This window comes from Dinoponera quadriceps, unplaced genomic scaffold (assembly GCF_001313825.1).
Source record: "Dinoponera quadriceps isolate SergipeBrazil2010 unplaced genomic scaffold, ASM131382v1 scaffold696, whole genome shotgun sequence".
Lineage (NCBI taxonomy): Eukaryota > Metazoa > Arthropoda > Insecta > Hymenoptera > Formicidae > Dinoponera > Dinoponera quadriceps.
In genome coordinates, this window is record NW_014554799.1 from 1,106,150 (window position 1) to 1,131,501 (window position 25,352).

A 25,352-nucleotide genomic window follows, 5' to 3' on the forward strand; every position below is an offset into this window, starting at 1 on the left:
CGCCGATCGAACGCATTCCGCTAATTACGCCGATCGGCAAAAATTCGACTCCGTTTCTTTGTAGAAACTGGACAAGGTACGGGACGAAAGTACGCGCGACTTAAACTTCTGAAATTGCTTCCCTCACTTACACGTTACATATATATCTCCCTTTCCTCCTCATCTTGAAAGATCGTTCAACGTTCGTTTGATTCTAAAATCGTTTAGTTAAGCGAGATAATTGGAATTCTCCATTTCCGGTACGCGCGATGGCATTTGTCGAACTTTTTACGCGTCGGCGGGCCGCCTCTGTGTCACGCTCTATCTTTATGCGAATAAATTAAACGAGAGATATGGCTGTCTTTGAAAAGTTCCGGGAATTTACAGACGCGTCCTCTCTCTTCCGCTATATTACCTATCGCGAGTATCCACGTTGCTCGAACCTTTTCCCAGCGAATATCGGCCTCTCCTTCGCTCCGCCCCTCCCTCGTCCACCTCGTACATATCCGACTTGAATATATTACATGCGACCATTTTTCTATTCCGACCGCTACCTCTGATTGAGCGCAACGATGAGTAATAAAGCGTAAAAAGCTATTAGATTGGCCGACGAGATCTCCGTTCGTTCTCGAGAGATCTTCGCGTCCTGAAAAGCCTTCGACTTCGCCGATGAGACGGGCTAGAGCATGAAACGAGGCTGTAGAACATCTCCTCTCCGTTATCACCCTCTCGCCTGTGTGCGATATTTTCCTGCTTCCCCAAACTGGCTCTGTTTTTAAAGCGAGCGTCGTGTAATTCCCTCGTAATAATCCCCCGCCCATCATTTCGCACTGATTGCTTTCGTTACGATACACGCGTTAGCAAATTATTGCATCGTTCGCTAAAGCGGATAATTTAACACGAGCGAAATATCGACGATCTGAAGAAGAAATTCCACATCTTGCTAAAGTAACTCGCGTGATGACCGTCGAATATTGATTTAACGTGCAAAGATCTCGAGAGAGATTGACGCTGACGTTTGACGACGGCCGCGCTCGACCAACCGGCATGCAGCAACGACAGAAAATTCTGTGCGCGAACGAAAGGTCAACATCGTCTTGTAGTAATAGACACCGGCGGGAAGAGTGCGGCGGTTTCGCGAAGGTGGCTGCGGAGGTGATGGTGGGGTAGGTGGTGCTGTGGGGGGTGTGGGTGGTAGGTCGACCGCGCGGGGACCAGGGAATAGCCTCGGGGTTAGGGGCTGAGGGGTCGAGGCGGGCGGAAAAGGGGCGACTCCGGCAGTCAGCGGGTTAGTGCCGCTCCGTGCGGGCGTCGCGTGTGCGTGCCGCGCACCACCCTCGCGAAGTTCCATCGAAGAGAGAGGAACTAAGAGAGAGAGAGAGAGAGAGACGTCTCGAGCTCGTTATCGCGTCGCGGATCACGTGCCCACGCATATTTCGCGCGCACAGGGCGACACGAGTGTTCGGTTCCGTTCCACCCCTATCGACCTCGAAGCGACGACGAAGTCGCCCCGCGATATCGCGCGTACATTCTCATGCAATCGTACGTCGGTGGGTACTACACTCGGTACCTTTTCGTCGCAGGAGGTGTTTGATGTCACAGCTCGTCGGTGTCTCGTCGGCGGAAACTGCCGTGGGAATTTCGAGCACGAGACGCCTCGTCGCAACTACCGCGTTGCTTCGTGCGAGCGCGTCGCGCGTAAGCGGGATTATGAAGTGCGTCGTGCGTAAGCAGGATTACGGAGTGTAATTACTGGTGCGACTAAGGGAGATTCCCAAACCACGTGCCTATCGGTATGGTGTCGGCTGTGCGAAAGAGTTCGGCCGAAGACGCTCGTGATGATTCTCGGCGAATTCCGCGAAACGCCGTCTGATGTCTGTGAATTCTGCTATCCCTGCGATTTTAATTCAACGTAAACGACACAAGAGGGGAGATCACGAGTGATCTCGGCGCTTCAAATTGTACAAGTTTTTAACAATGTTACTCTGTAAGGCGTGAAAAATGCACGTTTATGAAAGGTTCGCTCGTAACGTCTCTCGTCTCTCCAATTACGTCACAAGCGCCCGACGCAATGACGTTATCACGACGTTATCTGTGCATCACTAATCGTAATAAACCGCCAAGCCCTTTGAGAATCTCGCATGCGATTAATGAGGGAAGAATGTTTCGCGAAAACCGTGCACTTCCTCCTGTGCTACGTATCTCGGCTCGACTCGAATATATGTAACGCTCGCGCGGAATGAAATAATTTTTTTTTTCGCGCGCGACAGTCGCGGAAAACGGTGGAAAATCCTACCGAGCTGGGTTACTCGTGTATCTCGCATTTACGACGCGGAATCTTCCGGCTGGCTACAGCGTCCCTTCGAGTTTTCGCGAAGCGTTGTGCCGCCGTCGTTACGGTGTCTGGTAATTAGTGACGTGCATCGCGCGGTAATTTTGTTTGCGGCTTCGTTACTTTACCCGTTCGGTGTAATTGTGCGAGCAGAACGTGACATTACCATCGTCGCGTTGCCAAGTACGCCCTTATGCGACAAAGACTCCACTGGTCGCTCGTACCCGCAGCATATTTTCGACTTCTTCGCGTTTTTCTTTTACGCGTACTTCTCGCTGTTTTTCCGTTATGATTCATTTCGTTAGAAGAACGACACGGTTCTCCTCACAGTTTGAAATTCCTCTTAACTCTTTAAAGCCCTTTGAGAGAGATGACTTAAGAGTTATCGTCGAGTTTCCTTTCAACTTCCTCTTGGCAGTTGTGCGGGAGGAGAGCTCGCGTAATATTAACTTCTTGTCTTTATAATAATAATAATAATAATAATAACAATAATAACAATAATATACCTTTCACAGAGTGCAGTATGTAATATTTTAACGTATTATTTTACGAGCATCAAGGACGAATACATTTGTGCATGTTATCGACTATGAAACTTTTTGAAAAAATATTGCCACGTGTGACATTCAATTGCGTCTCCGTGAAATTACAAATCGATTCACGTTTTCGACACACCGAGTTGATTTTTTTCTGGGAAAGGAAAAAAGTCAAGCTCCGCGAGGAATATACGGGCACACGAGTTTCATTGGCTGAAAATTAGCGAACGTGCTCGCGTAATCGATATTGCGAGGCGATGTTAACAAGCCGTAGGAAGGCACATTCGCCGGTAATCGTCATTTTCGGATGTAGACTGGCGGAGATGCAAATTCCGAGTGGACCGGTTAGTGTAATGACCGATAATTTCGTTCGCAAGCTCATTATGGAAATGGAAACTGTTTCCATAGAAATTACATAATTAGAGCATCGTGATGGTGCCCGTTTCGGACTGGCTCCCGACGGCGTTTAAACGCAGTCGAAATCGCGAACAATCGAACGGCGGGTATAATCAGCGACGATAGCGTATGATGAAAATGTCCATCCCGGCATGTGCACGCGCGCGCGCACTTCATTATAAATAAAAACGCAATCCCAACAGTGGAAATTGCGTCGCGCTGCGAAACGCCGCGTTGCGCGCCGCATCGAGGAAACAGCAATCGCTCTTGCCGTCTTTAAGTGTCCACAAGAATAATGACAACCTCAGGTGACTCGTTAACCGAAAACGTTTAACGTAATTGCATCGCGAGAAGGAGGGGACCGGGGGGTGTAATCAATTTTACGGGCGAATATATTGCACGTGCGTTGTCTACGCGCGCGAGTCGCGAATCTAATCGCTCGCGAAACGACAGGGGTTGTAAATGATCGTCGGGAAAGTTTAACGTAGTCGCCCGTTAATTTATAATGGCGATAATTTTGCGGGGACTTATCGTTTCGTTGCATCGCTAATTGAGATATTAAATAATCTCGTTATACGCGCTGCTGGGATAATAATTATGCGTAAACATGCACAAACAATGGGAGAGAAAGAGAGAGAGAAAGAGAATAGATGAGGGAGGGAGAATATATTCCCCGTTTCGATAGATTTCGATAGAATTTGCGGTAAACAGTCGATCACAATGCCCGTTAAATGGAAATGCGTGATGTCGCGAGATGAATTAAAAAGAAAACGTCGCACAGGCCGCGGCGGAGAAATTAACCTGTTGACAGGTGCGTAGCCCCGAAAATCGATCGCGAACGTCTGATGCAGACGCCCACGACCACGTGCATACGTGCGACGTCGTGCATGCAGTTGACTGCAAGCGTTTCTACTCGCAGTCGCGTAAACAGGCTGTCGTGGTCTCGTCTAGCGGACTACTTTTCGTTTCGTGCGATCATCGCTTGTTAACACATGGCCGAATAATCCGAGACACTTTCGCATCTCAACCTCATCATCGTGTCGTTCTTCTTCTTTTTATTTCTCTCTCTATCTCTCTCTCCGCCTCACGAGATGGATTTATTTCTGATTTGTTGAAATCAATTTCGATGCGTTGCCTGTGTTTGGAATAGATTTTACACACACACACACACACACACGCGCGCGCGCGCGCGTTTTATTTTATACGTATATGCATGCATGTGTGTGTGTGTGTGTGTGTGTGTACGTATAAAATAAAATAAAATGAAAAAACTCGTACATGCGTCCGACAGATCACTCGTGAAGTTTCGCAATATTGTTGCTATTGGTGTGTGTAACGGACAAATCCGAGTATATAGCGGAGATACTTTTTGCGGATAATTTCGATGAAATCGCCAGCGCTTGGCGGAAACAACGCCGCTGTCCGGAGCTCCGAGCGGACCTAACCGAGCATATCACGCGCGCGTTTCAGTGGATTTTTTCGTCGGCGGTCGTATCCGCGTGTGTATCATAGAAATCGCGTTACGCGCACCGTCGTTGTTTCCCCCGGGAGGGGGGAAAAAAAAGAGAAACTCATCTAATCCGCAAACAGATATTGTCTCGTCCAGTCGCGCAAACAGAAATTGATTCGTCTCCGACATACGGGACCGGAACCGACCGATTTCAAGTCACAAAGTCTCCATTTGTTTGTAACGTTTCGTCGTTAACGTCGATAATTCAACGTGCGCGCACTTGTAAAGCGCGACAGCTCGAACGTCTCATAAAGCGTGGACGTTAATGTTCGGGGAGCACGAGCGTTCGTGTCGAATTAACGATATTTCAAGAGCCGTTCTCGCCGGAATATCCGATCGATCGTTGGCCCAACTCGCAGAAAATTTCGCGAAAGTTCCCCCCCGGATGAGTACGTGCCGCGACTGCTCATCTTTTCCGCGCCGAAAAGGACTGCGCTGCGAAACTTTCCGCGCTCGGTCGGAAGTCGTCGCGAGATGTGTCCGCTTATCGAAGGCGGCGGCAGTGGCGATAGTGGTGATATGAAATCTTCGAGGCACCAGTTGAGCCGATAGAGACCAGGAAATGCAATAGTGCTACCACAGTCGCCAGAGGATTAACTGTTAATTAGCAGACATGTATGCCCACGTGCATGGAGATAACGGCATGTGCTGTTATCTTCCCACCGTTCTGTATCTCGAACGATACCGTAAGTACTTGAGTTAATCGTGTCGATGAGCATGGATAGGATGTTTGCGAATCGTCAATATTATCAGAGGATTTAATATTATTCACGCAAATATTAAGTACCTGAAAAAGCGTTCGCGTGGTTTACCTTCTTACCAATGAATTGAAGTCGGATTTCAGTCAATAATTCGCACGTGTAATACATGAAGTTGGTATCGACGGAAAGTTGATATCAAAAGAAAACATTTATGTCGTTGGTATATACGATGTGCAGCTTTCAATTGTTTCAACATTTCGTTGTTTATGTGAGGTTAAAGATGAATAGCAAAAAGTTAAAAATTCGTGCTTTCTTGCTTTATGAGTTTAAACTTGGAGATATAGCGGCAAATGCAGCAAACGTTTGTAGCGTGTGTGGTGAAGGCACTGTTAGCGAAAAGATAGCACAAAAATGGCTTAAAGAAGACAATGAATCGCTAGAGAATGAGCCGCGTTCGGGACGTCCATCTGTTATTAAACATGATGAACTGTGTGAATATATGCGTTGAAACCCACAAAGGTGTGACGTGGGAAAAAGTCAACGGTGACTCCTTCGTCAAATAAAACTACTTTTTAAGAAAGTTCAGAGTGTTTCAATTTTGACCTAAGAATCCGCACGAACTCTTCCCGGTATCTAATATTAGAAATTACCGTCGTGATGTAATCTTTCTTTACGTTTCTTTTCAGAAGTAAATTCCTTTATAGCGGAAAAATTAACGATAAGACACAAAGTCGCAATCGCGAATGAATTTCCAATTTTCGCCAGAAGCGATCTCGCCATGATTATTTCTATGCTTCCAAGTGTCTACTTACCTGCCCACAGTTGCTACAAATTTTGCCCCGCGGGCGACTAAAGTGGGATAATTAATTTCGGGAAGTCAACTCAACGCTCGCGAGGAGTTTCATGCGGAGGAGTTATGTTTAAGTGAAGCATACATTTCCGCGCCCGCTGCTTCCGGGAGCGGTGGTGGATTAACGTAATTTTAAGGGCGATCCTCGCGAAACGGGCGGAAGGGAACGGAGCGTAACGCGCGGGGTCGAACTTGTTTAGGGGAAAAATCAGAAGGGAACAAAAAAGGAAGAGGGAAGATAACGAAAGATTTTGCATAATAGAACGGTTAAAGCACAACGTGATACGGGATGGTTGCGCGTCGTTGAAGGTTCTACATGTAAATGCCGCGGGGAGGTTATCGAGTAAACGACGGGTGAACTGCATCCGTTCGCATCTTCCGGCGAAACTCGCTTTTTATCCACCGTGTTTTCGCAGGAGGGGCTTGTTGATCGATGCAATAGCAACGTATTATCGTTAACGTTATTATCAAATCGCTCCCCAATCGCGGCTTTAGCGAATACTTTAATTACACGGTTTTATCAGGTGGAGTAACCTGTATATTTGAAACTTATTTACCCTCTCTCTTTCTCTCTCGCCCTTTCAACGCGTAAGCTACCGCGTCGATACACACACGGCAATAAATGCACGGTCGTGTGCGAAGAATATTTTGGTTTGATCGTCGCGGCTGCGGAAGGCTTGCGATACGCCACGATTTTTCCCCGCCACTTTTCCACTCGCCCATTCGCGCGACAGTGTTTTTCCGGCAGCTCGCTGTTGCGATTTCAAGAAAATCTCCGCCCGTGAAAAATGCACCGTCGATTTCATTTTTCTCGTCGCGCCAGCTGCCCGGCTCGGCGCTAGTTTGTTGGAAAAAAATGCGGACCAACAAGAAAATAAAAGAGAGAGAGAGAGAGAGAGAGAGAGAGAGAAGCAGACGAGAGATTACGCCTCTAATTGGCATCGCCGTGATTTATCCGCGGTCCGTGATTTGTCGATCGGCGACGACGAACGGGAACGACAATTAAAGTAGCGAAATTTAATATTCTGTCGCGCGCTACGCGACGATTTACGCGCGCGCACCGGCCCGAGGACGTCAAAGAGCGGAACGGGAAATTGATCTCGCGGCTCGTTTGTATCAGCGGCACTTACGAAAGAATTAAATTGGAATTTTTACATCAATCATAACTCCAGGTACACCGATTGCTCACGAATAACATGGAAAAGTCGCGCGTATTAATTCCGCGCGAAAATCCGATACTGGTCTGCCATAAAAGTGCTTAAAGTCCTTCTTGAACATCGTAATAAACATCGTCATAAGTTGGTCATTTTAAACCGCGTTATTTTATTATCGTCTCTTTAGATTGTTTCTATCACCGATGGTGGCACGAAATAAATCGCTCATTTTACGCGTACAACGCCGTGTAACCACGGATGATCTACGGATGCCGGTGGCGTCTGAACTGAGCTAAATTCGTCCCGACGAAGATTTCACGGAGCTGGGGAAAAAATTCGAGAACGAGAGTGGAGGCAAATGGCCATCGAGATTATCGCGGTTTCACGCTACAGTTGGCTCGGACGACCGCTGGATGGGCGGTGGTCCATTTCAGCCGTCGTGCGCAGAACGCAGATTAAATCGGCGCTGTTTGTACCGTCGGCTGGCTTTTGAGCCGCGCTCGCGATTCTGTACTTTATTGTCCGCCGCTTATATCCGCTTGACATGTGGCCGTGATTAATCTCGGGGGTGGCGACGAGCTCTCTTCCGCGTTCGCCTTAATTCCATCAAGTCTTCCGTTCTTCAAGCCGTTTCGCGAATTGCACTATAGAAGCTCTGTCGTGTTATCTATTAACTTCGACCGCGTCGTCATTTCTGCGTCCGAGTTCTGCATTTTAACTTAAGTAAAATTCAAAGGATTCCCTTGCGGCGACCGCGTGGAGTTGATACGTATGATCATTGTGGCATAGACATCGTGGTAGAAGCGAATGTTTCGGGTCGATAGGTCGGCGTTGCAACAGACAGAACTGGCTGTGTATAAGTTACGGATTTATCCAGTAATTTTAACACGTTCATTGCCAAGCTGAAAATTGGAATTTCGTATTTTTAAAATTTTTAAATTTAGTTTTTATTGTGCTCAAAATAAGTTAATATATTATTTATGTGTTTTTATTATTATGTACATAGGATTTATGTACTTTAAATATCTATTACGCGATAACGCGTGATCGACCGTTTGGTGAGAACTCGCATCACGTGATTGGCAATGAACGTGTTAGACAATATATCATATGAGAAAAATTAAATCGTACTGTATTAATTTTAATAAACACAGAATGTATCATAATAGTGCGGTGCACTATTTAGCATCAAAATCATTGCATGATATAATCACGAGATGAGTTTGCGCAACAGAGAGCTTGTTCATATCGAACATTATCTGACGATAACGCCATGTCTTAGAAGTGACAAATATGTGCTGCTGTTATTTAATATCAAGCTGCACCAATATCGCGTGTAATGGACGCTCCAAGTACCAAGTAATTGATTTACTATATCGCTCAGAATGTAAAGAATCATTTGTCTCGTAATATTTTTCCGTGTTTATTACCGAGTTAAGTGACGTATTCTCAAGGCGAAAGTTCAACTCGTTAGGTTTCCGTGCTGTTTAATAATTTGTAGCACCGTTGCAACGTTAACTTACCTTAGACGAACAATTTCAGCTTTAAAACACGAAATTTACTTTTCGGCATTGTAGCGTATCCGCTAGTTATCTATAAATAATATATAAGTGAGAAAAAGAAAGAGAGAGAGAGAGAGAGAGAATGATAGCTACGGTATATTGAAACGAGAAATGTAGTTAATAGAAGAATTTGAGAGAAAGCATAAGAAAGAGGAGTGGAGAATCTTAGGTTGAGAGAAAGAGAGCGAGAACAAGAGGGAAAGAAGGAAAGAAAGAATGAAAGACAGTTGTTCCGCCAGAGGAAGGAGTTTCATGTTTTCCCATAGTCGAGGCGCGAGGGAAAAGGATTCGCGACGTCAACTTTTCCACCTGCCGACCCGCCCACCTCTCCCAGCCTCTTCTTTCTGCTCGCCGGCGAGACCGGTTTATTCTCCGCGTTGGTTCACTCTCGAGGAGAGAGTATCTCTGCATGTGCCAGTGGCTGCCTATGCGAAACTGCTCTTTCCTCCCGGGAGTCTCGCGATAAAAAGACGAAGGAATCGCGAGCGAACGCGAGATGAATCTTGTCGCGTGTTTGCCGAACGCGGATTCCAAGTGGGAAAGAAGGGCCAGGCGCGATGTAGTTCTTCGCGTTCGGCTCGTGTTCTTCTCCCACGTGGGCTATCATCGATGTTGATCCATCACCGAGGGAGTACTGTAAGCTTCAAAGAACGTCAAATATTCCTACTATCCTCGTCCAAGTTCAGATTTCTCCTAACGTTCAGACCAGACTATTAATCGGTTCATTTTGCACCGTCGCGCGCTTACCTACGCTCCTTCTCGCTCCTGTACTTGCGGTTACAAATAACTACGGGAAAAAAGAATAACGGTTAGAGCATTTTCTAGGCTCGACGTCGAGATCGCGTAAAACATGTCGGGGCCAAGCGCGTTTGCGGCTACGAACACGACCGCGATGGAGCCGCGCATTTAGTTGGCGGTTTTTGGCCACTTTCTGCTCCTTTTCTTCGCTAATGCGAAATCGCATTTGAACGGTCGCGCACTCGTCGCTCTCACGTTTTTCCGTCGTTTCGGCTGCGCATGGTTTATTCTCCGTTACGTTCCACCTCATCCTTTCTCTCTCTCTCTCTCTTGTCGAGTGCCTTTGCATCTGCCAGGTCCCATACACGCCGCTGTATATGCGCGACACGCTCTTCCTCCCGCTCTTCCGTCCACTATCCGCCGTGTGCCGCTGACAAGACCGAAAGGATAACAGTTCCTCGTATATTTACCGTTTCGCATGCGGACGGTCTCGATAGTCCCTCGCGCATCCATTAATCGATAGAGGGCAGGTATTTTTAATTAACGAGAATGCGTCGGACGCGATGGACCGAAGGAGATTCGGAAACGCTCCGGCGAATTCGGGCCGGCGAAGACGCGCCTTATTGCGATTTTATTCTGATCCAAGTAATATTTGCATTCCGCTCGCCTCCGTATGCGTCAAACGCATTCTGATTTCAATAAAAGCCGTCTTTGACGTGCTCGAACCATTGTGCTACCTTCACCTGCGCATCATCCGCCCGCTGAAACGCTTTCTTTAAGACAAGCTTCGACGATGCGCGTCAGGAAAGAGGAATGCGATTAGATATGTGCGCGCGATAGCGAAGGCGAAATGGAAGTAATATACGATATCTCACGGCGATGGGAACATTAGAAGCGCAGGACCCGAGCTACGTGTGTTTTAATATTGCCGAGACGTTCTTTCATTCAAGTACTACTGCCCCATCTCTATTCATGTAATTTTCCATTAACCGTTTTCTATTTGCATATTTTCCTCTTAATTTTTTTTCCTGTCAAACTAACGTGGCACCTTCTTCCAGACAGTACATTGCGCGTCCCCCTAAGGACCTCCTTTCCATTACCTCGTGATGTTCACAACTACATATCTCTGAGCGACTCTGAAAAAGAGAAAGCGAAAATGCCCCGGGTTAATTCACATGCAATTTAAACGTTGCCGGTGAACTGTAATTCTGAATGATTTAGGAAATCTGCCTCGCCTAAAAAGAAAATAGATATCGAAGATTTCACGTCTTTAAAATTAAATTTCTCCCGAGTGCTCGCATCGATATTTTATCGTACGAACATGCGAGTAAATATCTCGGGAAACGTGCAATTAGCGACTTGAAGGTTGAACTCTAACGGATTACAGTGGCGGCCATCGTTTCTGTACATTCTGTTCCTTAATCGCTTCAATGTTCCCCCGGCTCTTCGAGGATAAATCGAACCTCCCATCCCGCGTCTTCTGTGAATCCGCAGTTATCCGACTATCTTGGATACGTCGAGTTACGCGCGCCGACTATCTGCGCCCATCCCTTAATATTACACGGTCGCGCATTGTTCTATCGGCACTGGTAATTAGAGATAACTGGACCGAATGGTAATCCGTTTCTGATCTGCTTCCCTACCCGCGGCGTGCAGTTTGCCGAACAGATAAAATAGCGGATCTCGCAGTTTGTACATACCAGCCACATATCCGATTCGCGTTTTCTATCGGCGACCGAGGAAGGGATCGCAAATCTAGCCCAGTCGTGCGCAACCGACAGAAAATTTATTAAGCGTGTTTGTGCTCCGGACATTACCATTATTTGCAAATACAGGAGGAGATATTTCTATCGTCGGAATTATACTTTCTTCGCCGTGTTAAAATTAAAAATATGCACATAGACGGGTCTTCAAGTAACTAAGTTTTCACTCGAACGTGCCGAAACAAAATCAAACCTCACGTTAAAAGAATCGGAAATTCCGTTATTTGCAACCGTACCGACGCTCATTACATTTCGTATTGACCTACGAAAATTGTCTTATCGAACGTTTTTTTTTCGTCAGGTCTCCTTTTCAGGAGAAAAATCGGAAGGACGAGTTCCTTTTCCTTTCCTTTTTCCTTTCGTATCCTTTTTCGTATTCCTTTTTCGTATTCCTTTTTCGTATTCCCAGCGAACCGCGATGCCGATATATCAGGGAGAAAAATGTTCGCGCGTTTAAGAACACGAACGAACTTTTCGGACGAATGAAACAGCGTCGCCGAATTAAAGGTCGTACGAGAGATTCGGATTAATTCGTGTTGTGCTTTCGCGAGTAAAACGTTTATCCGTCTCGCATTTACACGGTGCCCGATGTCACGCGTGTACGTATTCTCGCAACAAGGCGAGCGCGGAGAAGATTCAATTACTCGAAATTTACATAATTCCGTGGGTACAAGCCAATATCCTTGCGGCGAATTCGCGAATTCGGAAAATCTGTATTCCGCAGCCAGCTTGTTTATCCTATGCGCCAGACATCACGGCCGAATATGGCGTCGCGGATTAAATGCTACCGCCGCCGCGTTCCCGCGAATTTACGCGACTCCGCGCTTGATTGTTATTCGGTCGGATTAAATTCGCGGAAATTCATCCGCCTCGAATGGGATTATTTTATAAACAGTAGCGCGCATTTTTCGGATCCGCGCTTTTATTTTCATTTTCGCGCTGCGCGGAGAAATTCGTTACAGCTTTTGTTTTTGCACGGTGAACTCTGTTGACTCGTTAATTCGGCTCGGTTGCGTGTAACTTAAAAACAAGTCATCCCGCAGTTATTTTCGTCCCTCGCGATTTTGTTTCTCCTATATTTCTGAGAGAATGCGTTACCAGCAGGACGCTCGTGACTCCTCTCGGCATTCTAGCGTATACGAAACAGTATGTACACCACGGGTCATCAGTCGTTCGGGATGTTTCATGGCTCATTTTTCACGAGTCTCACTATGACAACCGTTCCACTGCACTCACACGCATATACACACGTTATACACACTGTACGCGCGCGCACAGACATTTGTCTTTATATATGGGATCGTAAAAGAGTGATGGATGATCGCCTTTTCCCATTTACATTTTCTCGATTGAACTTAACGCTGCGAAAGATTCATATGTTTTAGCATTTGTAGGGAAGTCGCAGGTCGGATCGCGAGTGTATCCCTCGACGTAGATAAAATTTGTGACGGGGGACGAATTTAGTCGCGTAAAAAGACGAAAATTTAAGATGATTAAAATTAGCGGATTTATTCTTTGTTCGATCAATTAGAGTCAACTTATTAATCGTTCTGTTCTTCGATAACACTTTTTCTGTTTCGCTTGTATGCGGCTGATCGCGCTCTCAAGTTCGCTACTATATATATATTGAGGTCGATTAAAGTTTATGTAAACGCGACGTTATCATATGAATTATAAAAGCGATTGAAAGTCCACGGGATTTCAGCGGGCGTGCGCACGTGTGCGTCAGGTGCAGCGTGTGTTACACAGATTTCTGGTCCACGCTCTTGCTCGACAGTTTGTCGATAGTTCGTTTTTCCCGTCAGAATGACGAATTCTGAATTTAGTACTATATGAAATTACGTCGAGAAGTTGTTGACGTTGCCGTATAGGTGCCTCGGGCTACATGTGTCAATAAAATTATAGATGTATGTACGTGGCCGTGCGATGTGAATCGTGCGAGTTGCGGGTGTTTCATTAGTAGCAGTTGGGGGAAAGTCGACAGAAAAAACTGTCATGCGAAGAGAACCGATGGTATAAGGGCGTTTCGCATTGAACAAACATTAATTTAAAAAATTCTACACAGAGACCCTCGACATAGTTCGCGCGAGGATACGCTTTCTTCGTTCTTTCATAATTTTTCACCCTTAAAAACTGTCAAAGTAACGCGTGCGTCATGCATGCGTGCGTGCGTGCGTGTGTATGTATATAAAAATATTTTCTCACTTTGGAGATATTATATGACGTAGCCGACATTTTTGTAAATTGCAAAGTTCCCTTGTAACATCTGTTTTTAAATAGGTACCGCGAATGAAATAATCAGTGGCATTTCCTCGACGACTTGCACGGTGTCGTCGCGGTAGAAGGAGCCGGAGAAGAGAGTAATGTGTAATAGAGGGTAGTGGCTCGTAATTCACTTCGATAATTACTGTGCTTTAATTAGACGAAGACGGGGTTCCCTTTAATTATTCGTACGAACTGTGTCAGCGGCTTACGTACTAATGAAAGACGAAAATAATAGTGCGTCGTGAAAACCGTCGGTTTGCGGCGCTCTTCGTCTTCGCTTTAAATCTGACTTGGAAACAAAGCTTAAAGTGAACGTTTGGCACGCCTCTAAATTTAATTTGGCTTATTATTTAAATAAAATCTGCGTTTGTTTATTAAATTACTCAAAAGGACCGATAATTTCATCGTTTGAATTGACGAAAGTCGGTTCTTTTCGCCGTAAGCTGGGATTTACATTTTGATTCGCGTTTGTTCAGTGCCGAATGTCTGATCCTTCAGCTAAAATAACATCTTCGCATCCGTGTGAGCTCCGTGCGAGACAAATAACCCCTTGCGTTGGATTCACGTCCTCCAGAGATTGTACTGTTTGCTAACCAAAATCGCCTAGCGCGTCTTAGGTACGCGACGTAATGTATGCTTTTGTTTTCCCGACTGAGCATCAACTGAAACAGACGCATATGCCTCGCGTGAGCGTCAATGTTCAAATGTCAAGGGATTAATAATCAAACGGTTGTGCTTAACATTGAATCCGCGGTCAGGACGCGCTGTTTATTCGTCAAGGTAACTACGCGCCGAATAATCCACCGCGTTATTTTCGCACGAGCGAGGGTAACTTTTAATATCCAATATACGAAGAATAATTCGAGCCACCGCACCATCATCGTCACGCTCGACTCGAATCGAAGAGCGTGACGGACGGTGATGGGTCCGGCGACAAATGCCAAAGGGGAATATATCCTTTTCTTAATAAAACCCCCGGGCTCTTGTGCGGGGACTTGGCTTGATAAACACGGCCCACGACCATGACGATCCCGACTCGACCCGCGTCTGGAAATCGAGCGAGCGCACACCGGCAGCGTCTCGTAAAGGAGATACGGCGTTATAATTCATGAAGCACGACGTGCAGCCGGATGAAGCGTAAAGCCGGGATAAACGGCCATACTCGGCATAGTTTCGTTGTCGTTCGTGAGGGCGGATGACGTGCCCATTGCCATGTTATTACGGCCGGGAAATTTCATCCACTTCGCTCTTCCCAGCCCCCTCTCCTCCCCTATCCCCCTTACTCTCTCTCTCTTTCTCTCGCTCTCGCTCTTCATCTAATCTTTTCCGGAAAGCCCCGGCGCACGGAAGCACGCATAGACGGCCAGATGCTCTCCGGTGCAATCGTGAGCAAATGCCGTCCGTGTTTCAGCGGCATAACTTAAGAGAAAGAGAGAGAGAAGAAGATAGAACGAGTAAAGAAGGAATGAGAGGGGACGTTATCATCGGGACAGAGGGTGTTTCAATAGCCATGTTGCATCGATGTGCGTCTTTAATTATTAATATTGTTAATTAGTAATTAATCGGTTTTTCATTTTTTCACCTTTCACGCGAAATACCACGCTGGACGGTGTGTTATGTGGCGGATTCGGAACGGCCGAGTCTTTCGTCGGTTTCATTCGTTCGTTATCGAAAGGGCCGTGATTTGCGGAGGAAATGATTTTTGTGAAGTGTAGCGCGAGAATTGATGCCGCTACGCATCCCAAGCAAACGCTTCGGGAATTTCGCGAAGAAAATGCCTGCTTATTTTCTACTGTTCGTCCTCGTTATTTTACAGCGTAACTGTGTGTATTATGCAGAGTTTTTATTTTCTATTTTCCTCATCTATAATTATATCAGAAAAAGGAAATTCCCCTTAGAAGGAACGATCATCGTTGTATTTTGCAATAGAGAAATTTGCGCGAATTAATAAATTCGGAATTGAAATTCGCGCGGTAAGAGAGTAGTAGAGAGACGATTTGAATTGATCTCCTTCAGGAATTCCCCGGCGGATAGCAAATCTCGGTAAGACTCGTGCGCGAAGTAGAACAACTCAATATTTGCGCTGTCTCGTAAGATCGGCCTTATCGCTTCCATGACATAGGTTTTAATGTAAAACGAGCGTCGACAGTAGCTAGACGAGCTTGCCATAAATCGTAAAAGAAACGAGGCGGAAAATCGACAGGATCCAAAGATGCATTATCATCCGATCGGACGTTTATGTCCGTATTTGCGATCTCGGCCAACAGGATATACGCTTCCACGGGCGTGAGAGGGTCCCGATGGATAAGAAACCATTTCCTCCTGCGGAAGCGACGTTTCTGGGGACAGATCAACAAGTGCGCGAATGGTCATCGTGACGATGCTAATTGCGCAAACGGTCACAATATTCGCGTTTTTACTGCTGTCATGAACTCGCAGTCTTATTTCTTTATGAATCAGATCGACTTTGAAAATCTGAACCGGTTCCTTCGCGTTGCGGATTCAATATTGATTTCTCGCCTCGTTTATCTCTCTTTCATCGTTTTAACCGATATCAAAACCACTGTTGATCTCCTTATTATCTAAACTTACTGTTTCTTCCTGAAACCAGGAGGAGGGGACAAAGCTTGCAACTGAAAACATAAATTCCCTTTTCAATTTTGAGGATCGGTTCGTTTTTATACGTATATGTTGTCGAGTTACGTTGATAATAATCGTTACCTCGGTAACTTATCGAGAAAGATCCGCGCGCAGCGGAACGTCGTCGCTTTGTGTAAATACGCCGACGCCCTTATAATCGTATTTCGCGCAATGAAAGCACTTTCCGCATCATAGAAAGGAAAAAGTAGAGATCGCGGTTGAGCGGAAGAAGCTGTTGCGTCGTCGGCGTTGCCATGAAACCGATGCAATTGCCGTTATTTGTTCTCGACTTGCACTCACCGGGCACGAGATTCTCGGAGTCGTTTCGACCCTCCAAATGGCTTCACGCTCACGTTCCCTCTTACGCCGACGAGGAGAGGGTGGTGTTTATGATGGCTAGCGAGAAGAGGAAACAGCGAGAATAGGTTGGAGGATGCGGAACCACCCTCCCTGCTCGCGTGGAAAAGATATATAGCGAGCAGTTGAAAAATTTTCGTTTACAAAGCGCAATATCGGGGTGCCTTCCCCTTTCCGATATCGTATACGCTAAAAATAAGTAACGTCGAGTGCGAAAGAATTTCTATCCGGGAGATTGCACCGACGAACACAGTTTAAACACCACGTAGAGTCAAGAATCGTATATAATAATAAACTCTTTCCTCTCTCTCTTCCTCTCTTTTCCTTTGTTTTTTTTTTCATTGATGCTATTATGTACGTCACTCGCGTACTCTTCAGCGATAGTTAAAACCGGCAGGTAATACCTCGATATATTCGCGTGGACGAGCACTTTTATTTATTTCCGGGGATTCGAATAATTGGCGCAAAGTGTTGCCGCGTTAGTGGAATTTCTCTCTTTTCCCCGCTCGCGGATTAAACTCTCCCGCGCTCACGTGCTCTCTCTCTCTCTCTCTCTCGCCGTTCTTCTGCTTTTATTCATACGCAACCTGGTCCTTTGTGAGTGATCCTATTTTCAAGCTCTCGGATCGCCGGTTCGCGCGTCGCGAGCATCCGAACTGCATATCGAAATTTCAGGTCATAACTTGATTTAAAAGCCGGTGCCAGATGCATGGAAAGTGTAACATCAATAATACACGGTCTATTGATTACTGCGCGCCGGGAGATGTTTAATTAATGAAACGTGCGAAAACGATCCTTCGGCGATACGAATTGTGTCGGGTTACATTTAACATGCGACGGATTTGCAACCGGTCGCAAATATGGTTAATCAATTAGCGGCAATATCAGCGTTGATGTAGCGATAATGAAGGCAATAGCTAATAACGAAGCGCCGGCGAAATATGTGCGGGTAAACAGCGGGTAATACGTGATCGAATCGCCACGGCGTCGGTACGATCGAATCATCACGGCGACGATAAGATCTTGTGTCGCCGAGCGAAATCGATCCGGCGATTTCCCAATTTGTTATTGTTTACCTTGGTGTCTGTCTGTGTTTAGAGGCTCACCGAGCTCTGGAGCTCCTCGAGGATTACCACGCTAAGCTGACGAGGCCGCAAGACAAACAGCTGCGATTAGCCATCGAGCGCGTCATACGTATCTTCAAGAGCAGGCTCTTCCAGGCGCTGTTGGGTGAGTCAATTTCTTCCCTCACACGTTTACTTCCCTTCTCCTCTTTTGCATCCCCGAGTGATGCGGCACCGACGACGCTCGGGGAAAAAATCGCACGATCGGCGCGAGCGACGTTCATTATAGGGCAAGGACATTTAGCGGATTAAAATCTCTCCGAAAGCGTCTCGCTATCTCACGTCGCTCCGGCGACGGTAAAACTCGATCCTACGACGACGGAACGGACGCGATATACAACTTTATCAGGATTTCACGAGAGGAGACTCGTAATCCGAACCGTTCCGTAACGATCGTCGCGCCGCCGATAGCGCCGATCGTTCTCGATTCTTGCAATAACGGCCACCTAATTACCGAGCGTTTAAAAGTGTGCTTTACGGTAATCGCTAATTATTTCGCAATCTCCCACGGCTGCCCCGAGAGATGGCGCGTATCCGCGCGACAAAATTATCTCACAACGCGATGTATTTCACTTAAAAATATTCTTAGACATTACGCGCGTATATAATATCTCAGTTCTTTCTCCTTCTTCTCCTCGTCGCCACGTCAACTATATTTATCGCGGCAGAAAGATAAAGAAGTCTTGTTTACGAGGAAACTCAATTATTCACCAACACCTCGGTTATTTGTCGTCGATCGCGTTTTAGTCATGAGCTAATTCCGGCATAAGTCATCGTTATGGAAACTGTCTAAGGGATAATATATCTTCCTGGAGCCTCGCTATGCCTGAATCATTTAGAAGAATGCGTTGTACACTCCCTCGTTTTCCGATCTCGCGATCCCTCGGGATTCCGCGGCGAAGTCGCGCGAATTCCGGGACCGAATCTAATTGGGACGCAGGTCGCTGACGGACCGAATCGCCTCGCGCGTAACACCGGCGCGCTCGAAAGTTCCTCCTGACGGCGGCGGGGAGGGCGAGGGGAGGTCCAAGGCCTGTTTTCCGCAGCTCGTCGTTATTTATCGGTACTGGCGCGTTGCCGTCCGACGATTTCTCGCGCTATTGTTGCGCGGAATAAAGCGTTCGTCGAGTACGAGAACGTCGGCGATTTATTCCGCTCGATTCTCTCTCCCGCCGGCCGAGGAGGCATGTATCTCTCGTCGTCCTTAATTTCCAAAGTGTCAGCGCTCGGGAAATGGCGAAAAATGGAATCCCTTCCGCGTGGAGTGCGCATTTGATTAACATTCCGCGGCCGGTCAAGACGCCGGGCTCGATCGCCGAATCGATTCGCAACCCGTCGAAATATCGTTCCTTCCATTTCCGTCCACGTCCGTCACGCAGTTACGTCGGTTACTTTGTTGCGCGCTTGTCCAGCCGGCCGGCTTCCGCATCGGAGATTAGTCAGATGCATCTATCCGCAGCTGTGCCGGCCGCGTCTGATGCATTTACGTGCGCGCGCGTACGCACGCACGCACGCACGCACGCACGTCCGTCTGCGACTCGGTATGTTGCCCACCGATAAACCGACCCTGTCCGCGACTCGTGTTCTATCAGCTCCCGGTACAATGGCGTCAAGATTACACGTCGCACCCGGGACTTGTCGAGTGACATGAACGTGACGAAGTTGCCGCTCGTCGCGAAATTAGGGGTGGTTAACGTTTAACCGGTTCCGTTCGGCTGTAATACGTCATCCGGATGTGTCACCGTTTTTCGCTCGATTAGGCGAACGTAGTCGGCTGAGGGTATTGACGCCTCGTTCGCCGATATCCGCTCAAAGTACCCATGCTGTCGAATATCATCGTCCTCCTCGTCGTCCTCACCACCGTAGTTCCCGGATAGATCCGCTTTTTCCTTGAAATTCTTCCATCGACACCAAAGTCAGTTTTCCCCCCGTCGGCGAAACTCGGCGGCATCTGAAAATCAAATCAGGAGTTCGAGCAAATACGCGGGGCGAGTGTTCTCCAACCATGACGGACAGCGGTAGGAGAAAATAATAAAAAATAGTTACGAACGAACCGGCGATTCCGGTCTCAACGTTTAATTATTTCCGGCTGTTCTATTTCATCGTTGTTTCCCGCCAGCCTTCGACTACAAATGATTACTCGTTGTCGACTTTTTCACGAGAAAGAGAGGATATAAGGAGGAGCATTTGCCTGATTCCAAAGATTCCATCTTACATGATATGAATAAAGTTTCATAGGCGAGTTCCCCGCTTTCTCCGAGGGAGCGCGCGAGCGTTTTTTATTCACGACGAGCGCATTTCCTGCATTACGCATCGAGCGAATTCCGAGCGGAATATTTTCGAATTTAGGTGAGAGAATCGATTCGAGTGCCGACGGTCCGATCTCGTGGAATACTTGATCCCTCGCCGTCCAGGTGCAGCGGTGTGGAAAAGTTTTTGGCGCGGCCCGGGGCGCGAATGGTCGGCGGCGAGTGAAGTGCACTCCGCGTAACCGGGGCCACTCGAGCCGTCCTTGATGCCGAACATAGACACTCGCGAATTTAAACTCGACAGGATACCTCTCGTGGATGCCGCTCGAGCTTGTTGATCAAAGGAAACGCGACTTGAGCGTGAAATTTCGCACGAACGTCGGCCGCGACGCGTTTAATTGCTCGCGAGACGCGCATCGATTTTGCACGAGAGAGGAGACAGCTGTCAGACTACCCGTCGCGCTGCATTATCGAGATCGATCCAGGCTGGAAAGGAATTCATTGGAATAAAAGAGTGCGAGAATTCGCAAGCAACTACGTGCCAACATGCTGACGATAGCTCTGAGTATAAAAAAATTTAAGTGTCTTCGAAAAAGCAAAACAAAGCCATTCGCACTGTTATCGGCGCGATGATTTGTATTTATCTGTAAATTGATTTTACGAAGTTCGTCATTCCCAAGAGTTGTGCTCCAGATTAAAAGAGACTCTCCGATATCCCCGATTTAAACGTACACTCAACTTTCGAACGCGCGCGCGTTCCTTTTTTCTCAAATCTCTCCGAACGTCTTAACTCGGTTTACAATTCAAGCATCCGAATCGAAATTCTGATCTTACATTAAATCTACGTAATTCTATATTAAATTTTTAAATGGAGGAAACGGAAATAAGTGTAACGGAAATAACGGAACTTTTAAAATTCTTCGTTATATTTTCAAGTGGAGAAAACGGAAATAACTTCTCACTTGTAGCATCAAAGGGAGCACAATAGAAGACCTTTGAAAACTTAACGTAGAATTAAAGATATTTAATGCAGAGCTGAAATGTTGACTCGGGCAGTAACGAAGGCGTGACGAAAACTTCCTACGTGTCGGGAAACAAGTATAATAATACTAAGAGAGAAAACAACGGGTGATTATTTTTCGGAGCAGTGCGCGGGCAGCTGGCAGAATGCGATTAAACGTCGCTTGTGTCTTCCGACTGGATTAAATTACAACGTACAAGTGCAGCAGCTGCAATTGCAGCGTCGCTATTACGAGATACGAGTAAAACGGCTTAGGGATCGCGTCGATTTAACGAGATAACATTTACGCGATCGTATTATTTCGTTTATTCTGTTCCATCGTGCGCGCGATACTGTAATCGTGGTGCGAGTATAATAGCGATCTTTGTTATCTCCAGCAGGTATTAAAGTCAGTTAATGATCTTCGACTGTTCGTCGTTTGTCGCGGATCGCCAAATATGCAGACATTCTTTTACATGTTGCACAAAGTGTATGCGATAAACACGATAAGACGACAAATTATTATTATTAACACGTAAACAGAATAAGTTTTCCCTTTAGTTTAGAAAAGTAATGCATAATTTTTACATCGGCACAACGTATCCGCGATGAAAAGAGAATGAACGTAATGCAATGAACGTAATGTTAAGAAAAGAAGTGCTCTAGTTAATTCGAGTTTCAAAGAACTATGAGAGACATTGAAAGAATCCATGCTGTCCGATCTCTCGTCAACATACATAAGCGATTAATGGATTTAAAAGTTTTATATAGAGTATAGTGTCGAGATAATGAAAAGAGCGGAAACTTTCTCAAGCATCTATTGTACTTGGAATGTTCGAGCCAAAAAGTGTCGGCAGATTAGGACAGTCAATGCATCCAATCGGAACATTAAAGAAATAAAGGTCCCGAGATGATCCTTCTGTTATTCAGAGATAAAATCCCTACATCTTTCTGAATCTGTGGGTAATCGTGGCGGAGGAATGACGAGACGTCATATTTGGAAGTAACCATACGTTAATAAATTTTTCGTATAATGTTTCATTTACTTATTAGTCTTGAATTATTAGATACCTTTGGATTTATTTAGCATTCTTGAAGATGCGGTTTATAACGCATGTCTTCCAGCTAGTAAGCAAAGTTCCACCGAAAACGGATCTGTTGAAAAGAATATCCAGAGAATCCTGGAAAGTACGAACTTGCAAAATTTGAGAAAGATGGGCGATAAACCGTTTGTGTCCTATGGACTTCAAGATTTGTATTGTTATATCCAGTTGCAGTTCATCAATAATGACTAAACTGAAAACCACCGAAAACCGAGGTGTCGCGAATATAGACAGACTCGAAGAAGCCGCCGAAGGCATCTACGACAGCCATAAAAGAATCACCACTGCTGGCTGCAGAGGATATCGCAGTAATAGTTTATCCCGGCGATTTTAACGAATCTTCGAACGAGTTACCGCGGCGGAGTTGCTGCTTGCAGCGTTTTCGGTGGAATTGTGAGTGACACAGCATCGGACACTTTCCGACAACCCGGGCGACGTAGTTGCCGAGTACCCGAAACTAATTTCGAGTTTCGCGCGGCGCGTTGTAACTTCGTTATGTACTTGCCGCTGCCTTTATGACGTGTAATCCCGCGGCTATCGCGAAACTCGAGACTGCGAAGCGTGGCGCGTATCGATTGACCGCTTCGTCCGTCGGCGACTCGCGAGATTCGTCGCCGGAGGAACCCCGGGACCGATTACTTTCCCCCTCTTCCGCTTCCTTTCGTCTCAGTCATCCGTCGAGCGATTGCGGAAGAGAGAGCGGATCCTTTTCTTTTTCCTCTCTCTCGTCAGCCGTGACATCGAAGGCCGGCAAACAGGATATTCACCCTCTCCGCTCCTCTCTTCTCCTAATCCGGAAGTCAAAGGCCGCAATTCACGGCATCTACTTAACGCCTCTTTCTCCGAGCGCGCTTCCTTAAATCTCCCCGATAACGTCAATCCGACGGTCCCCAACCGGTTTTATCCCGTCGAGCACTTTCCTCTGGTGCGTCGGCAATCAACGCTCGAATCAACCGATCGATTCCCCCGCGATCTGGGAGGAGCGTCGAGAGAGCGCGACGATATCGATTTAAAGAGAGTATCGCGCGCGACGATGCGGACAGTGATATACGTTAGCGGCCGAGTCGACCAGCCGGAAGGGTTGGGTACCTCGACGGCGAATTTGAAATGCATTGGAAACGCGGCCATCGCGAAATATTGCCGGCCGGGGGGTGGCTTGCGCGCCGAGATAGCCGAAATTTGTCAGCCGGCCGTGTCTCGTGTCGTTACGTCCGGCGCATCTGCGGCTCGTATTATAATATACTGCACTTGGACACGCGCGTGATGTCGTGTTTGCGTACGAGCGGGTAAAGCGTGTCCAACAGGTAACGAGCGCATACGAGACGCATCTGCGAATCTCGCGTTGTTCGAGATCCGGCGAAACCGAGAAGCGCAAAATCGCGACTCGTGATCTCGATGGATGGCGAGTCTACTTTCAAAGTCGAGCTTCGGATGTGAGTTTCCGGAGACCGAGCGGCGAGCGAGAGGAAAGTCCCGCGAGCGAACGGGTTTGCTCGAGAAATGAGCCGCGAGGCGTCTCGGGGCTCCTCGAAGGTGCGGCGAGTCCGGAGGAATCGCGTTAAAGTTATTTCTATTCATGGAAAGCCGAGAGCGGGAAAGCATCAGCGTATTTCTAATTCATCGGGCTGCGCGGCTCGCCGCGAACGGCGTGCTTCTGTGTTTCCTTCCCGCGTAAAAAGATAATGCCGTGGCGACTTGGTTTTCTTGAAACCTCCGAGGATGACGACGGCGGAAACGGGCAACGATGACAGACGTGGGATATTATATTCGCGGTCGGACGCACAATTTCCTACCTTCCCTCGTAGTTTTCGTCCACTGTATGTTTTCCCTTTTGCAAGACGGGCTCCTTATCGCTCGGGGGAACGTCGCGAAATCTCCGCCGAGACGCTCGCCTCGGAAACGGCTTTAATTTTCCTGCTGATGGCGTCCGCGAGGCGACGACCTTTCCGTTGAAAATGTAATAACGCGAAAACGTGGAGTTAGGTCGCGACGGCTCCCCTCCTCTGAGTCGTTCGCGCGCAGCTTAATTGCTCATATCGTCGCTCATATCCGCGGCATTGGGGCGGAAGTGTTGCTGGAACGCAACGTGACGTAAAAGTCGGTCTCCGCGACTCGATTCGACTACCCTTGAAAACATCGGATCCGATTCCGTCAGGAAATCGACCTCGATTCGGGCGTTACACGCAGCGGTTACTCGGCTAAGTTACGTCACTCGCGCGGTTTCACTCGATGCGAGACATCGCGCCTCCTAATCGACGCAGAAATTACTTCGAAGATTCATCATGTAATTGGCGCGTGTGTGACGTAATCGAAGTATCGGGACAGATCGCGCGGGACGGAGTGAAGTTGCGTCGTTGAAATTTTCCTCGCGCCTTAAATAGCGGATAACTTTGCCGGCTGAAAGGAACACGGTATATCGCAAATAGACATTAGACGTTTAGACATTCCGGATGTTTATTTCAGTCGCCTTTTGTTCCTTACTTACGGTACAGTTGTTTCCGTGCATTCTCCACGTTATCCGCACTGCAGCCTTCGTTACGGCAAATTGTATGGCCACGTGCGGCCTGCACGAAGGGAACTTTTGTTTCTCGACGACCGCGAGTCCATTAATTATCATTACGGAGTCGCCCTTATTGTCTCGCGAGCGAGCCTTTATTTTAGGTGCGAGCTGCTGTTGCTGCCGCCGGGGGGAAGTAACTGCACTCGTTGTAACGATGAATGCACTAATGCGGTCCTCCCGGTAAAACGCTCGGATTTACGCTCCAACGTTTTAAATTCTGCGTTTCGCGCGCGCGCGCGCGAGTGTTGGATTTTTCCCCGCGCGCCGAAATGCACCGCGGATACTTAAAATGGATCTTAACGACCGTCGACTCTGTTTTTATCCCCCCCCCCCCCCCCCCCCNCCCCCCCCGCTCCACGGTTACGTCTGTTTCGGCACAATGGAAATTATATTTCGGCGAAGTCGCGCGCTGGCGGGACGATTAAATTTTAACGACAGCTCCCCCCGCCGACAATCGCCACGCGGAGATTTCTCTTTTTCCGTCTTCCCCCTTTCCGCTTCTGACGCAGCGGGCGGGATTATTCGCCGGAAAC

General features: G+C 47.2%; 1 protein-coding gene across 4 annotated transcripts in view; it reads left to right on the forward strand.

The window, feature by feature from the left end:
• LOC106741986 (disks large 1 tumor suppressor protein) overlaps nucleotides 1–25,352 on the forward strand; it is a 541,974-nt gene that overhangs the window by 55,121 nt on the left and 461,501 nt on the right. For all 4 annotated transcript variants that reach the window (XM_014614501.1, XM_014614504.1, XM_014614497.1 and 1 more), the window contains one exon: nucleotides 17,882–18,013. In XM_014614501.1, the coding sequence (XP_014469987.1) occupies nucleotides 17,882–18,013 (132 nt within the window). The remainder of the gene's footprint in view (nucleotides 1–17,881; nucleotides 18,014–25,352) is intronic.